Source organism: Scyliorhinus canicula, chromosome 19, assembly GCF_902713615.1.
Source record: "Scyliorhinus canicula chromosome 19, sScyCan1.1, whole genome shotgun sequence".
Taxonomy (NCBI): Eukaryota; Metazoa; Chordata; class Chondrichthyes; order Carcharhiniformes; family Scyliorhinidae; genus Scyliorhinus; species Scyliorhinus canicula.
This window is the reverse complement of record NC_052164.1, coordinates 65738366-65755692: the sequence shown is the minus strand read 5'-3', so window position 1 is coordinate 65755692 and position 17327 is coordinate 65738366. Positions and strand designations below refer to the sequence as shown.

The window sequence follows — 17327 nt, the reverse complement described above, 5'->3', positions numbered from 1 at the left end:
GCCAACAGTATTCGTCGCCGTGCTATCAGGGAAGCAAAGGCCACAACGTCGGCCTCTAACCCCTCCTGGACTCCCGGGTCTTCCGACACCCCCAAAATCGCCACCTCTGGACTCATCGCCACCCTTGTTTTCAGTACCTGGAATATGACGTCTGCAAATCCCTGCCAATATCCCCTGAGTTTTGGACACGCCCAGAACATGTGGACATGGCTCGCTGGTCCTCCCCCACATCTAGCACACTTGTCCTCCAGCCCAAAGAATTTGCTCATCCGGGCCACCATCATGTGGGCCCGGTGAACCACCTTGAACTGAACCAGGCCGAGCCTGGCACATGTTGCGGTTACATTTACCTTCCTCAGAGTGTCTGCCCATACACCTCCCGGTGTATGGCCGGCGGGAGTGGCAGGGGAGCCGTGACCAGGGCTGCCAAGCTCGTGCCCCTACACGAAGCAACCTCCATCCGCTCCCAAACCGCCCCCATACCCACCATCCATTTCCTTATCATGGCTATGTTAGCCGTCCAGTAGTAGTTGCTGAGGTTCGGCAACGCCAGTCGCCCCTCGCTATGGTTCCGTTCCAGCATCCCCCTCTTCACACGCGAGGTCTTCCCTGCCCAAACAAATCCCAGGATGATTTTATTGATTCTTTTAAAGAAGGACCGCGGAACGAAAATAGGGAGACACTGAAAAATAAACAGGAATCTCGGGAGGATCGTTATCTTCACCGTCTGTACTCTCCCCACTAGTGACAGCGGGAGCGCATCCCACCTCCGAAACTCGCTCCTCATTTGCTTCACCAGCCTAGACAAGTTCAACTTATGATTCTTACCCCAGTCACGCACCACTTGTATCCCTAAATACCTAAAATTTTCCCCAACCAGCCTAAATGGTAGCTCCCTCAGCCTATTCCCTTGACCCCTTGCCCACAAACATCTCACTTTTTGCCATGTTGAACTTGTAGCCCGAAAACCGGCCAAATTCCCCTAGGATGTCCATAATCCCGTCCATCCCTGCCACTGGATCTGACACATACAAAAGCAGGTCATCCACGTATAGTGAGACCTTGTGTTCTATCCCCCCCTGACCATTCCCGTCCACCCCCTTGCCGCTCTCCGAGCAATTGCCAGCGGTTCTATGGCCAACGCAAACAGCAATGGAGAGGGGGGCATCCCTGTCTTGTCCCACGTGTAGTCTAAAATACTCAGATGTCATCCTGTTCGTCCTTACACTAGCCTCCGGGGCCTGATATAGCAGTTTAACCCAGTCCACAAAGTCTTCTCCAAACCCAAACCGTCCCAGCACCTCCCATAAATAGAGCCACTCCACCCGGTCGAAAGCCTTTTTGGCATCCATTGCCACCACTACCTCCACCTCTCTGCCCTCCGGGGGCATCATAATCACATTGAGTAACCTTCTTAGATTGGCTACCAGCTGCCTGTCCTTAACAAACCCCGTTTGGTCCTCCACAATCACGCCCGGTACGCAGTCTTCGATTCTGGACGCCAGGATCTTGACCACATTAATCAGGGAGATTGGTCTATCGGACCCACAAACATCCGGATCCTTATCCCGTTTTAATATCAGCGGGATGGTGGCTTGTGACATCGTCGAGGGTAGTACCCCATTGTCCCTCGCCTTGTTAAACACCCTAACCAGCACCGGCCCCAGTATACCCGCAAACTTTTTATAGAACTCCACCGGATACCCGTCTGGCCCCGGGGCTTTACCCGACTGCATGACCTTCAGGCCCCCCATTACTTCTTCAGCTCTAATCGGGCCCTCAGCCCCTCTACCATCCCCCTGCCCATCCTTGGGAAGGTCAGCCCATCTAAGAAGCGCCTCATCTCCTCCGGCCCCGTAGGGGGTTCCGAGGTATACAGCTTACTGTAAAAGTCCCTGAATACCCTGTTCAATCCTGCCGGGTCTCCCACCCGGTTCCCTGCCCCATCCACTACCGTCCCTATTTCCCTGGCCGCCTCCCTCTTCCTAAGTTGCTGTCCAAGCATTCTGCTGGCTTTCTCCCAATACTCGTACACCGTGCCCCTGGCCTTTCTGAGCTGCTCTACGGCCTTCCCAGTGGATAGCGCCCCCAGCTCTGCCTGCAGTCTCCATCGTTCCCCAAGTAGCTCTGCCCTCGGGGACTCCGCATATTCCCTATCCGTCCATATCATCTCCTGCACCAGTCTATCCACCTCCGCCCTATCCGTTCTGTCCCTATGGGCTTGGATTGAGATCAGTTCCCCTCTCACCACCGCTTTCCGCGCCTCCCAGAGCACCGCTGCAGAGACTTCCCCTGTATGGTTGACCTGCAGGTAGTCCTGCATGCATTTCCCCACTCTCTCACACACCCTCTCCTCGGCCAACAATTACCCCTCTAACCTCCATTGTGGGCGCTGGTAACTTTCTTTGCAGACCTGCAGGTCGACACAATGTGAAGCATGGTCCGAAATAGTGATCGCCGAGTATTCAGTATCCCTCACCCATTTTCCCCAGCACCCTTTTGATGAAATCTACATCATTCCAATTTGGAGCGTAAACATTCACTAGGACCACCTTCACCCCCTCAAGTTTGTCCCGGACCATGAGAAATCTACCACCCCCATCCGCAACTGTGCTGTCTGCCTCAAATTTAACCTGTTTGTTAATCATGATCGCGACCCCTCTGGCCTTAGCGTCAAGCCCCGAATGGAAGACCTGGCTAACCCGGCCCTTCCGTAATCTAATCTGGTCCGCCTCTTTCAAATGTGTCTCCTGCAGCAACATTACATCCGCCTTCAGAGCTCGTAAGTGCGTGAACGCACGTGCCATCTTGACCGGCCCATTTAATCCTCTAACATTCCAGCTGATCAGCCTGGTTGGAGGGCACCCTGCCCCCCCCCCCTTCTTGGGCCCACCCCCTGCCCATGTGCCGCGCCTCCCCTGGTCCGCCTCTTGGCAGCTCCCACCCCCGACCACTTCTCTGTTACCTGGTTCAGTTCCCTCCCTCGTCAGCAGATTCCCCCCCCCCCAGCAACAACTCCTTGTAACCTAACCCCTGCCATACACTGACTGTATACACACCCCTCATCTCGCTCCCATTGACTAGCTCAAAGCAGCTAGCCTGGTGGCTCTCAACTCAGGCGCCACCATGTCACCCACCTATTGCCCACCCGCCCATCAACACCACCTCTCCAGAACAGCCCTGTTCGAGCAATCGCTCTGGGACCGAAACAGAGAGAAAACAAACAAAGAACAAAGCTTGCCCCCATCATAGTGCAATTTAAACTGTGCAATGAGGTGGGCGCTACCACCCACCCCCCTCCCAATATTCCCAAAAAGGAAAAAGAACCCGAACAGCCCCCCAACACCCAACAACTTAAACTTTAACTATAACTTTGGCTTTAACTTTCAAACAGGCAAACACAAACACAAGAACACCCCCAATTTTAAGTAAAAGAGCATGCCGACCGACATCGCTAACACGAAGGGCAATCTGCGGACAAATGCAAACATCTCTTAATACACTCTAACTTGAGTCCGTGGGTCCACAGCTCAGCACCAGTCCATGCCCCTAAGCGAAGTCCATCGCTTCCTCCGGGTCTTCAAAATAATGTTGCTGTTCCCGGTATGTGACCCAAAGCCGCACCGGAAAATGTAGCCCGAACTTGACCTTTTTAAACAGGATCTCTTTAATTTGTCTATAGGCCTCCCTCCTTCTGGCCACCTCCTGGCTCAGATCCTGGTAGATGCGCAGGACACTGTTGTTCCATAAGCATCTCTTCGTGCTCTTGGCCCACTGTATAACCCGCTCCTTGTCCACGAACATATCGAACCTGACCACCATCTGTGTGCCCTGTCCAGCTCCAACGGACGTGGGAAGAAATCATGCCCCACCAGCTTCTGCAGCATGTCTGCCGTGGCATCGACTCGGCCCCCTCCGGGAGCCCAATGATTCGCAGATTCTGCCGGTGAGACCTGTTTTCCAAGTCCTCCAGCTTGTCCATCAGCCTTGATTGCTGCTCCTTCAACTTACTAATTTCCACGTCTGCTACCGTTTGGAAATCCGCCTGCTCTTCCACTGTCTTCTCCAGTGCCTGGACCTTCTTATCCTGAGCATCCAGCCTCTGGTCAAGTCGCTCTATCGATTTCTGGAGCGGTTCCAAATTATCCCGCTTCAGTGCTGTAAAGCTCTCTTTCATGACCTGCAGCATGTTGTCCAGTGCTGTCTGGTCCGTCCTTTCCGTGATCCGTTCATCGGCCATCTATCCTCCCACTTGAGCTTCCACACCAACTTTGTTCAGCCCCTTCTTCGCCTGTTTTCGCTCCCTTCTGCTCCTTAAGTCCATACAACTTTGTATGGATTCAAATCTAGAGTGCTACTGTTTTTCACTCCAGCGCTCAAAAGTTCAAAAAAAGGCGGGGTAAAAGGTCTTAAAGTCTGACCGGAGCGAGAGCCACCAAATGCGCGACTTACTCCCTCATAGCCGCCACCGGAAGTAAGAATTTCGATCTTATTTTGGTTCCTCTTGATCTGACCCCACCTAATGCTTTACTATTTTTTACTCCTGATGCTCTCTGTCTCTCTCAATACTTTGTACACCTTGCTTTTCTTTACAAATTCTATATTCTTGTCCCCATGTTAATGTGGGGAGAGAAACATAGAGTGAATGTTTTGAGTTCACTTGTGATTCTTCAGAACACCTGTTTCTTTGCTTGTTCCATTGCCCCTTTGGCCTTGCACCACCAATCATCTTGTAATTTAGTCTCTCTTGTCTTCCACCTTATCACGGACCTTGGCTTTTGTTCTTTTCCCCCACTATTGCCTCCCCTTTCATTTCCTTAAACCTATTACGAATTAACTTTTTCCAGTTCTGATGAAAAGTCATCAACCTGAAATGTTGACCCTTTTTCTCAAACTGCTGATGCTGCCGGATCTGCTGAATCTTTCCAGCATTTTCTGTTCTTATTCCACATTTCTGGCATCTGCAATATTTTACTTTTGTTTCTTTGTAATGATGGATTGAAAGAGGATTCCTTATGGTCAATTATGGTCAGACCATATACCTTAGAATAGACACATTTCACTGCACTCTCTAGTGGTGGCTGAGGACTTTATTATGGTAACAATTTATTTAATGCGGCAGGTTGGACAGGACTGCGGAGAAGCCCAGGATGCTGTGGTCATTCTAGAGAAAACACCTTTCTGTGAGGAAACCTTGCCGCAGCTTCTCAACAAGGACGCAGATCTCCGTCTTCAGATGAGGAATGACATCTACAGCACACACCACCTCTACCCACTTCCATCCTTCAATGGTATGGTGCTGTCCAGCCCAGCTTGATGCTGTCCACCCACAATTGGTCAGCATTAAGCTGGTTGCAGCTTATTTTAGAACATTAGTTAAATTTAAATGGCTTGTAAATGCGCTTAATACTTGGTTGAAGTGCAGGTGAGTGTGAAGCTTTCACACTTGTCCACTTAAAACTTTCGAAGTACAATTATTCTTTCAAATATCTGGAGAGAGCTTTAGTCACAACAACTTGTATTAGTACAACATTTTAAATATAATGGAACCTCCCAAGGTGCTTCAAAGCAAAGTAAAACAAAGTACGGCACCAGAAAAAAGGAATTGGGTCAGATGACCAAAGATTTGATTAAAGTGGTAGGTTTTAAGGAGTGTCGTAAAGGAAAAAAACGAGGTGGAGAGATGTGGGGAGGTAATTCCAGAGATTTCAACCTCAGCTAAAGGCAAGGCCACCAATGGTGGAGCAATTAAAATTAGGGATGCACAAGGCCAGAATTAGGAGCGCAGCCACCTTGAGCAGCGAACGCATGAATGAGGGTTTCAGCATCAAATGAGTAGAGATGAGCGAAGTTGGGTGATGTTACAGAAGCAGAAAATGGCACAAATATGAGGCTGGGAAATCATCTCGAAATCAAATGTGACCAAAGTTGAAACAGTCTTTGATAAGCCAGTCTGTTGGCCAGGGAAAGGACTGAAGCCAATGACTTGTGTAGTTGTGCAGCACTGGGGTACAGTATTGGTGGATCATATGTGTCACTGTATAATACTCGGGCACAGAAATAATTGGTGTAGATCTCACAAGGTATAACACTGGGGCATAGTACTGATATGTACAGATCTGTCACTGTATGATACTGGGGGATGCAGTACTTGTGGGTAGTGGTCCGTCACCGTATAATGCTAGGGTGCATAAATGTTTGGTGCAGATCTCACAATAGCACTGGGTTACAGTACGAGTGGGTACAAGTATACCACTGGGGTGCAGTGCTGGTAGGTTCACATCTGTCATTATAACACTAGGATGAAGGTTTATTACTGTATAACAAAGATACAACTCTGACCTTATAACACTGAGGTACAAGTCTATCGCTAACAAAGTGGGTACAATATAGGTCGATTCAGGTCTACAGCTGTCACACTGCCATCTAAAACTGGTAGGAGCAGGCCATGAACACTGGGGTATAATGTAGGTGGGAGTGTCCAATCTAGATGTGTTTTCCTGGGTCCTGAAATTGGTACTGCTGAAACCTTGGGCCCTAATAGTGATAATACATATTGCTTGGTTTGGTCTGTTTGAATTTTGTGGGCCTGGACGTTCAGAAAGAGCTGTTGTTGATGTTATCACCTGACCGATAAACCTAACCAACAAGATATTTTAGTATAAGCAACTTTTGATATCTGTAAGTTAAGCAAAACTTGGATTTTAACCTTGAGGCTCCATATGATGTGAACCATGTGAAAAAATGAAAAAGTTATCAAAAGAGTTCATTTCTCGTGGTTGATGCTGTGACAAAATAAATATTGAATTGCATTGTCTTGTGTTAGCCAGTTCCTATAACTGATTGGCACCAACTGTGGCACAGGGGGAATCACGTTTGTCTCTGAGTTTCAAGCCACACTCCTAATTTGAGCACAAAAATCAAGGATGTCATTGCAGTCAGCACTTAAGGAGAGTAGCATTGTCGGAGCTAACACCTTAAAACGTGGCTTGCCCAGTGGGTGTAAAAGATTCCATAATTATTCGAAGACGAGTAGGGAAGTTCTCTGGTAGTAAAAGCAAAATACTGTGGATGCTGAAAATCTGAAAGAAAAACAGAAAAATGCTGGGAAAACTCAACAGGTCTGTAGAGAGAAACAGAGTTAACTTTTTGAGTCAGTATGATGACTTCAGAGGTAAAGAGAGGGAGAAATGTGATGCATGTTATACTGTTTAAGAGGGGTGGGGCAGATAGAGCAAAGTAGAAGGTCAGGGATAGGTGGGAGTGAGGAGAGATTGTACAAAAATGTGGAGGACATAAGACAAATGAAGTGTTAATGGCAATGTGAAGGACTATAGGAGGTGCTGTTCTCTGATGTTCTGGTAGATGCTCGTTCCTCAACCAACATTACTAAAACAGATTATTGTGTTATCACATTGTTGTTAGATGTTGGCTGCTGAATCAGGATTTATGCATAGCATACTCTATCCTTTGGAGCTTCCGTTCATAATTAATGTCCTTAACTTTATAATCTATTACTCTCAATTCCAAGTACTAAGTTTTTGACAGGTTTTAGTGCATTTTTAAACATTATCTTGAAGGAAATGACAGTATAAAGGCTGGCATTGCGCCATGGGCCGCAGACCTTGCTGGATATTATGTTACAACATTCAATTTCGGTAACTGCACTGGGTGATTAATTTAACAGTTTTGAAATCTGTTTCCGACTTTGGAATGGGTCCAGAAGAAGTTCCCCACATACACCAAACAGGACATTACATTATCTTGTACATAATGAGCAGTGAGGATGATAGTAGGAGATTTCAGTATGACATAGATTGACTGGTGGAATCTAGATAAGCTGGAATTTTGTTTTAGTATAAATTTAGAGAATACCCAATTAATTTTTTCCAATTAAGGGGCAATTCAGCGTGACCAAGCCACCTACCTGCACATCTTTTTGGGTTGTGGGGGCGAAACCCACAGAACCATGGGGGAGAATGTGCAAACTCCACACGGACAGTGACCCAGAGCCGGGGTCGAACCTGGGACCTCGGCGCCGTGAGGCAGCAGTGCTAACCACTGCGCCATCGTGCTACCCCTCGCTGAAATTTGATAGAGGAGCACAAAGGGACTAATATGGGAAGAATGAGGAGAGGCAATATAAACTTCATGGTAGAATTTTAATAGGAACAGAGAGACATGGAAACATCAAACACTTATGGCACAAAATAATGCCTTTCAACCTATTGTGTCTGTAGCAGCCACAAAAGAGTGATCCTGCCTAATCACACTTGCCAAATCTTAGTCCTTAGTCTTGTAAATTAAAGCAATTCAACTACATGTGAATGCAATGAGGATTTCTGCCTACGGAGTGCATTCCAGCTCCCACCACCCTCAGGGCAAAAACATTTCTCCTCAACTCCCCGATAATCCTTCTCCCAATTTAAGTCTAGTGAGAAGTCTTACAACACCAGGTTAAAGTCCAACAGGTTTGTTTCAAATCACTAGCTTTCGGAGCTCTGCTCCTTCCTCAGGTGAATGAAGAGGTATGTTCCAGAAACATATACAGTATATAGACAAAGTCAAAGATGCCAGACAATGCTTTGAATGCAAGCATTTGCAGGTAATTAAGATTTTACAGATCCAGAGATAGGGGTAACCCCAGGTTAAATTTAAGTCTATGAACTCTGTTATTGACACCTCTGTTTAAGGAAAAAGTCCTTCCTATCCACTTCATCCAGAACCCTCAAAATCAATTAAAATTAAAATTTCAAATCAATTAAATCTCTCCTCAGCCTCTTCTGTTTCAAATAAAACACTCCCAGCCTATCTAACCTTTCCTCATAGCTAAAATTCTCCATTCTTAACAACAGCAATCTATTCTATAGTGCAGTCATATCCTTCCTATAAAGGGCGCAGACCAGAATATATACAATCTTCTTGTGTTTTACACCATTCTAGCATAACATCTATTCTATGCCCAGTCTGACAAAGGAAAGCATCTTGTCTGCCTTATTTACCTGTCATGTGGACGTGCTCTCTAAGCTCCCTCTGCCCTTCTCAGCTCTTCAGGTGCCATGTTTTACAACTTTGGCGACCATGGCTCCTCAGCTTTCACAGTCCTTAAAAGCAATGAACATTGTGTTGTTCCCAAATCTTCTACCCGTTTTTAAAAATAAATTTAGAGTACCCAATTCATTTCTTCCAATTAAGGGGCAATTTGGCACGTTCAATCCACCTACCCTGCACATCTTTGGGTCCGTTCTGTTTCTTAAGCTGTTGGTGTAGTTCCTTCTTTGTCTCCCTTTTGACCTGCTCCCCTCAATTTAGCAGTCTAGTTTCTAATTGATCTAGTCCAGCTGATCTAGTTTCTCTCTCTGAAGTACATTCCCAAGTAAATTGTAGTTTGTCACTGCAAATGTTCTTATTGTGTGCCTGCTTTCCTCAACATTCCCACATTAGTTGTGTGTGATTTCCAACTCTACCTCATTCTACATCTCAGAAATTCAGTAGGAATTTTCCAGCCGTTGGAATTCTCTTTTTCCGCTAACAGCACAACCCTGCTCACGGGTTTCTCAGCGGCATGGGGTGACTTCAATGGGAAATTCCATTGATAAGCTGCAGGTTTGAGAGAATTCCGTCGTCTAGAATCCAGCCCCACATCTCAAGTGCCTTCAGTTTATCCTCCATTGTTTTGCTGATATTCTAACCTTTGATATTGTAGTAATCTCATTCTGCTTTCTGGCCATTGAATCATAGAATTTACAGTGCAGAAGGAGGCCATTCAGCCCATCGAGTCTGCACCGGCTCTTGGAAAGAGCACCCCACCCAATCCCACACTTCCACCCTATCCCCATAACCCTGCAACACCACCCAACACTAAGGGCAATTTTGGTCACGATGGGCAATTTAGCATGGCCAATCCACCTAACCTGCACATCTTTGGACCATGGGAGGAAACCGGAGCATCCGGAGGAAACCCACGCGCACACAGGGAGAACGTGCAGACTCCGCACAGACAGTGACCCAAGCCGGGAAGCGAACCTGGGGCCCTGGAGCTGTGAAGCAATTGTGCTACCCACTATGCTACCTTGCTGCCTTATTATACTGGAAGCCTAATAACATCTAATGGGAAAGTCAAACATTAGAACGTGAATAACATTTGTTATTCTCAGTACCCTGTCACTTATTGTCTAGTCCTTTGCCTTGTTTACGCTGCCCTAAGGCATTACCTTGCATTTTTCCAGATTGAATTCCATTTGCCACTTTTCTGCCTATCTGACCAGCCCATTGATACCTTTATGCAGCCTCTAGCTTTCTTCACACAATCAACTACACAACCAATGTTTGTATCATATGCAAACTTCTTAGTTTTGCCTCCTCCAGTTAAGTGTAAATCATTGATATTTAAAACGGATAAACAAAGGCCCCAGTACTGATGGCTGCAGAATCTCACTGAAAACTGCCTTCCAATCACCCATTCACCATTATCCTTAACTGCTGCTGCTAAGGCAATTTGTTTATATCCAGCTTGCTATTTTTCTTTGGATACAATGCTCTGTCTGCCATAGGAATCCTAAAATCCTTCTGGACGACATCAAATGTGCTGCCTTCACACACCTTCCTTGTTAACTCCTCAAAAGAAATCAATCGAGTTAGTCAGACATGCCTTTAATATAGTTATGCCAACTGCCCTGATTAATATGTGCTTTTCCAAATAATTTATTATGTCCGTCAGAATTGTTTCCAATAATTTTCCCACCACTGCGGTTGCTGGCGAGCCTGTAATTACTCAGGCTATCCCTTCTTTACGTTTCGAACAATGGTACTGAGCCAGTAGTTCTGTGGTACCACACCTGTAGCCAGAGAGGATTGGAAAATAATGGTCAGAGCCTCTGCATTTTCCTCCTGAAATGAAAAAAATGAAAATCGCTTATTGTCACGAGTAGGCTTCAATGAAGTTACTGTGAAAAGCCCCTAGTCGCCACAGTCCGGCGCCTGTCCGGGGAGGCTGGTACGGGAATCGAACTGTGCTGCTGGCCTGCTTGGTCTGCTTTGAAAGCCAGCGATTTAGCCTTGTGAGCTAAACCAGCCCCTAGCCTCCTTTGCTTCTTTTAGCAGCCTGCCCTACATTTTACCTGGGCTGGTGATTTATCTCTTTTGAAAGATGCTAAACTTGTTAATATTTTCTCTATCACATGTTTATACTATCTAATATTTCACACTCCTTCTAAACTGCAGTGTCTATCGCCAACATGCTGCCCAACTAATACCGTTTGCACCTGCCCAACTTTGTTTCTCAGTTCTCAGAAATTTCCCAGTATATATTCTTCTAACTCCCTCTGATTGTTTGGGCATCTGTAGTATTCTCTCAGTGGTGTCAGTGACCCTTTTTGTTCCTCAGTCCAATCCATATGTTCTCATTTTATGATGGCACGGTAGCACAGTGGTTAATACTGTTGCTTCACAGAGACAGGGTCCCGGGTTCGATTCCCGCTTTGGTCACTGTGTGTGCTGAATCTGCATGTTCACCCCGTGTCTGCGTGGGTTTCCTCCGGGGTGCTCTGGCTTCCTCCCACAAGTCCGAAAGATGCGCTGTTAGGTGAATTGGACATTCTGAATTCTCCCTCTGTGTACCTGAACAGGCGCCGGAGTGTGGTGTCTAGGGGATTTTCACAGTAACTTAAATGCGGTGTTAATGTAAGCCTATTGTGACAATATTAAAGATTATTATTAATAATGATCCTTTGAACATACCATCCATCTATCCTCATAGCTGCACTTTAACTAATATTGCAAGCCCTGGATCCTTCCTGTTTTAATCCCCTTCTCTATTCTGTCTGAAAATCTTATAAGTAGCAATGGTGGACAGCCATCATTATTCAGTGCTGGCTATGGTATCATACTTCTAATGTCTATCTGTGCCTTCATTGCATCTGCATTATTCACTAAATTTCTCACGTTGAGGTATATAACATTAATGACTGAATTTCATTTATTGTCTATTTATAATAATTTTTATAATATTTATTGTCACCGGTAGGTTTACATTAACACTGCAATGAAGTTACTGTGAAAAGCCCCTCATCGCCACATTCCGGTGTCTATTCGGGTACACTGAGGCAGAATTCAGAATTTTCTATCCTCCTGATTTCTGTGTCTTCCACATTTTGACACAGTGACTGAAGCAACGGCGATAAAGTTCCAAGTCAGGATGGTAACTTGCAGGGCGGTGTTCCGATACATCTTCTGCCCTTGTCCTTCTAGGTGATAGAGGCCACAAGCTTGAAAAGTGCTTGGCAAGTTGCTGCAGGACATCTTGTAAATGGAACACACTGCTGCTACTGTGCACCGACAGTGGAAGAAGTGAATGTTTAAGATATTTCAAGCTTAACGTCTTTACCCTGGATGATGGGCAGCACGGTAGCATTGCGGATAGCACAATGGCTTCACAGCTCCAGGGTCCCAGGTTCGATTCCGGCTTGGGTCACTATCTGTGCGGAGTCTGCACATCCTCCCCGTGTGTGCGTGGGTTTCCTCCGGGTGCTCCGGTTTCCTCCCACAGTCCAAAGATGTGCAGGTTAGGTGGATTGGCCATGATAAATTGCCCTTAGTGTCCAAAATTGCCCTTAGTGTTGGGTGGGGTTACTGGGTTATGGGGATGGGGTGGAGTTGTTGACCTTGGGTAGGGTGCTCTTTCCAAGAGCTGGTGCAGACTCGATGGGCTGAATGGCCTCCTGCACTGTAAATTCTATTTGCTTACTAACTTTCTACCTTCCGTTTCCAGCTTTGCATCTTGACCATCTAAATGTATGTTCTCCTTGGGGAGAGCCTAGGACCAAAGGACATAATCTCAGAGTAAAGGGTCACCCATTTAAGACAAAAGTGAGGAGGAATATTTTCTTTGAGGGTAGTGAATCTGGAATTATTTACCGCAGTGGGCTGTGGAGACTGGTCATTAAGTATGGTCAAGGTGAAATAGACAGATTTTTAATCAGTAAGAGAATCAAGAGTTGTGGGATAAGGCAGGAATGTGGAGATTAGGATTATCATATAAGATCAGCCATAATCTCATTCACTGGGCGGAGAAGACACGATTGGCCAAATGGCCTACTTCTACTCTTACATCTTATGGTCTTATAGTAACCTGTCCTTGCTTTCCCCCTATATCCTTTGATCCCTTTATCCCCAAGAGTTATCCCCGACAGGCCTGTAAGTGGACTTCTGGAAGGCTTTCCTGCCCCAACTCTAATTGAGGCAACTGATGCCCACTTAAGCACCTCATCCCTCCATCCCTGGTATTCACCCAGCAGCAGATGGTGTACTCGCCATGCGGAAGCCAAAAATGCAGGCCCTGTTGGGGGTGTTTCTAGGGTTGTGTGGGGGGGGGTCCCACGTTCAAAGGCACCCATTGCTTGATAAAGGGACCCAACATCATGAAAGCATCCCCAAGCAAACTTCTTTGCCCTGGATGGTTTTGAAAATAAGTTTGTCTGGTATCAACATGGCAGGCCTCATAAATCCGAAGAAAATCGCAGAATGTTATTGTGTGCCTGCTGGAATCGATTAGTTAAAGCCAAATATTAATTAAATCCATAACCGAGAGGCCTCCCTCTACCGTGACACTCATCCCGCCATCACTCGCCTGTGGATTGTGTTCCTCAGCAATCCTGGTCCTCTGGGCATTACTAGCAGCAGCCACTGCTGCCAAAAAACTCTCAGTTGCCAGCAGCCTCTGATGGGGGCTTTGATCCGGGGAAAGCAGCTGTTGTCCAGTTACGTGCCTAATTATTTCTTCCTTTCAGGAAGGCCCGCTGAATTAAGTGACGTGGGTCTTTTGCCAGCACTGTAGCTGATTGGCGAGACCTCCATTGCTACCACCCTTAATTAAATACTACTCTTCAGTTCTGAGGAAAGACTAGGGTGGATAGGGAGGATAGCAAATGTTGTCCCCTTGTACAAGAAGGGGAGTAGAGATAACCCCGGTAACTATAGACCAGTGATCCTTACTTCTAGCACCACCTTAGCATGGTGGTTAGCATAAATGCTTCACAGCTCCAGGGTCCCAGGTTCAGTTCCCGGCTGGGTCACTGTCTGTGCGGAGTCTGCACGTCCTCCCCGTGTGTGCGTGGGTTTCCTCCGGGTGCTCCGGTTTCCTCCCACAGTCCAAAGATGTGCGGGTTAGGTAGATTGGCCATGCTAAATTGCCCTTAGTGTCCTAAAAAATAAGGTTAATTGGGGGGGGTTACTGATATAGGGTGGATACGTTGGCTTCAGTAGGGTGATCATTGCTCGGCACAACATCGAGGGCCGAAGGGCATGTTCTGTGCTGTACTGTTCTATGTTCTGTTGTGGGAAAAGTCTTGGAAAGGTTTATAAGAGATAGGATGTATAATCATCTGGAAAGAAATAATTTGATTAGAGATAGTCAACATGGTTTTGTGAAGGGTAGGTCGTGCCTCACAAACCTCATTGAGTTCTTTGAGAAGGTGACCAAACAGGTGGATGAGGGTAAAGCAGTTGATGTGGTGTATATGGATTTCAGTAAAGCATTTGATAAGGTTCCCCACGGTAGGCTATTGCAGAAAATACAGAGGCATGGGATTCAGGGTGATTTAGCAGTTTGGATCAGAAATTGGCTAGCTGATAGAAGACAAAGAGTGGTGGTTGATGGGAAATACTCTGACTGGTGTCCAGTTACGAGTGGTGTGCCACAAGGATCTGTTTTGGGGCCGTTGCTGTTTGTCATTTTTATAAATGACCTGGAGGAGGGCGTAGAAGGATGGGTGAGTAAATTTGCAGATGACACTAAAGTCGGTGGAGTTGTGGACAGTGCAGAAGGATGTTACAAGTTACAGAGGGACATAGATAAGCTGCAGAGCTGGGCTGGCAGGTGCAAATGGAGTTTAATGCAGAAAAGTGTGAGGTGATTCATTTTGGAAGGAATAACAGAAAGGCAGAGTACTGGGCTAATGGTAAGATTCTTGGTAGTGTGGACGAGCAGAGAGATCTCGGTGTCCATGTCCATAGATCCCTGAAAGTTGCCACCCAGGTTGAGAGGGTTGTTAAGAAGGCGTACGGTGTGTTAGCTTTTATTGGTAGAGGAATTGAGTTTCGGAGCCATGGGGTCATTTTGCAGTTGTACAAAACTCTGGTGCGGCCGCATTTGGAGTATTGTGTGCAGTTCTGGTCGCCACATTATAGGAAGGATGTGGAAGCATTGGAAAGGGTACAGAGGAGATTTACAAGAATGTTGCCTGGTATGGAGGGAAGATCATATGAGGAAAGGCTGAAGGACTTGAGGCTGTTTTCGTTAGAGAGAAGAAGATTAAGAGGGGACTTAATTGAGGCATACAAGATGATCAGAGGATTAGATAGGGTGGACAGTGAGAGCCTTTTTCCTCGGATGGTGATGTCCAGCACGAGGGGACATAGCTTTAAATTGAGGGGAGATAGATATAGGACAGATGTCAGAAGTAGGTTCTTTACTCAGAGAGTAGTAAGGGCGTGGAATGCCCTGCCTGCAACAGTAGTGGACTCGCCAACACTAAACGCATTCAAATGGTCATTGGATAGGCATATGGACGATAAGGGAATAGTGTAGAGGGACTTTAGAAGGGCATCACAGGACGGTGCAACATCGTGGGCCGAAGGGCCTGTACTGCGCTGTTATGTTCTATGTTCTATGGTTCTCTTTTGAGCAGGAATGTTCAAGGGGAGATTTGATAGAGGTGTTTAAAATCATAAAGTGCTTCAAGGAGAGACTGTTTTCCGTGGTAGAAGAGTTGGCACACAAATAATTTATGTTGTGCAGTGAGTTGTTAAAGTTTGTAATTCACTGCCTGAGAGCATATTCAATAATAACTGGAGATGTACTTGAAGAGGAATGTTTTGCAGGGCTATGGTGAAAGAATGGCAGACTGGAATTAATTGAATGGATTTTGCACAGCCAACATAGGGATGATTGGCCAAATGGCCTCCTGCACTGCATCACTATTATCCTGTACTGCTCAGAATCTTTTTCTTGTCGGGTAGTGTTATCAATGTCAAACGCATATTTCATGACAACCACCAGGTGGTGGTATTCCGGCATGTTGCTGCTGGCATCAAAGCATGTCGAGTGGCTGCAGTATAAAGGAATTACCATGAGGTAGATCTCTGGTGCCAGATTCTGTGGCATACCATCTCACTGGCAAAGAAATAATAGGCTATACTGTAAAGCCAACATGTTCATCAAATAAGAATGTGAAAGAAAATACAATTTGACCCCTCGGCTGTGGATTTGATTAATATTTGGCTTTGACTAAGTGATTCAGTCACACAATAACATTCTGTGCTTTTCTTATGATTTATGGAGCTTGCCATTTTCATCCCAGACAAACTTATTTACAACACTACCATGGTCAAAGAAGTATGCTTGAAGCATTTTCAACATTCATTCACTCCACGGGGTGTGGTCAAGAAAACATTATTGTATTTATGTAGCACATCATTGAGCTAAATAGCCTTTTACAGTTTTTGTTTATTCTTTCATCGGAAATCCGTGTCACTGACAAGTCAGAATTTGCTGCCCATTGCTGATTGGCCTTGAGAAGATGGTGATAAAAAAAAACAATACAGCACAGGAACAGACACTTCAGCCCTCCAAACCTGTACTGGTCATAATACCAACCTTTGCCAAAACCTTCAGCACTTCCTTGTGCCATATCCCTCTATACCCATCCTATCCATGTGTTTGTCAAGATGCCTTTTGAAAGCTGTTAATGTATCTACTTCCACAACCTCCCCTGGCAACACGTTCCAGGCACACACCACCCTCTGCGTAAAAAAAAATCTGCTCTAAACTTTGGCCCACGGACCTTAAACCTATGCCCCCTGGTGACTGACCCCTTCATCCTGGGAAAGAATGCCTGCCTATCCACTCTATCCATGCCCCTCATAATCTTGTAGACATCTAGAAGGTCACCCCTCAACCTCTGTCTTTCTAATGAAAAAAGTCTGAGTCTATCCAGCCTCTCCACATAGCCAACACCCTCCAGACCAGGCAACATCCTCCTCTGCACCCTCTCCAGAGCCTCCACATGCTTCTGGTAGTGTGGCGATCAGAATTGTGCACAGTATTCCATGTGCAGCCGTACCAAGGTTCTATGCAACTGTAGCATGACTTGCCAAGTTTTATACTGGATGTGTAGTTCAATGAAGGCAAGCATTCCATATGCTTTCTTGACTACCGTGTCCACTTGTGTTGCCACCTTCAAAGATCTGTGGACCTGCACGCCCACAGGTATGAAGAGCCACATTCTTGTACTGATGCAGTCCATGTGATGTAGGTGCACCCATAATTC

At 46.1% G+C, this 17327-nt stretch overlaps 1 protein-coding gene across 1 annotated transcript in view; it reads left to right on the top strand.

The window, feature by feature from the left end:
- dcps (decapping enzyme, scavenger) overlaps positions 1-17327 on the top strand; it is a 94083-nt gene that overhangs the window by 11774 nt on the left and 64982 nt on the right. The window contains exon 2 of the mRNA XM_038778841.1: positions 5123-5291. Within this exon, the coding sequence (XP_038634769.1) occupies positions 5123-5291 (169 nt within the window). The remainder of the gene's footprint in view (positions 1-5122; positions 5292-17327) is intronic.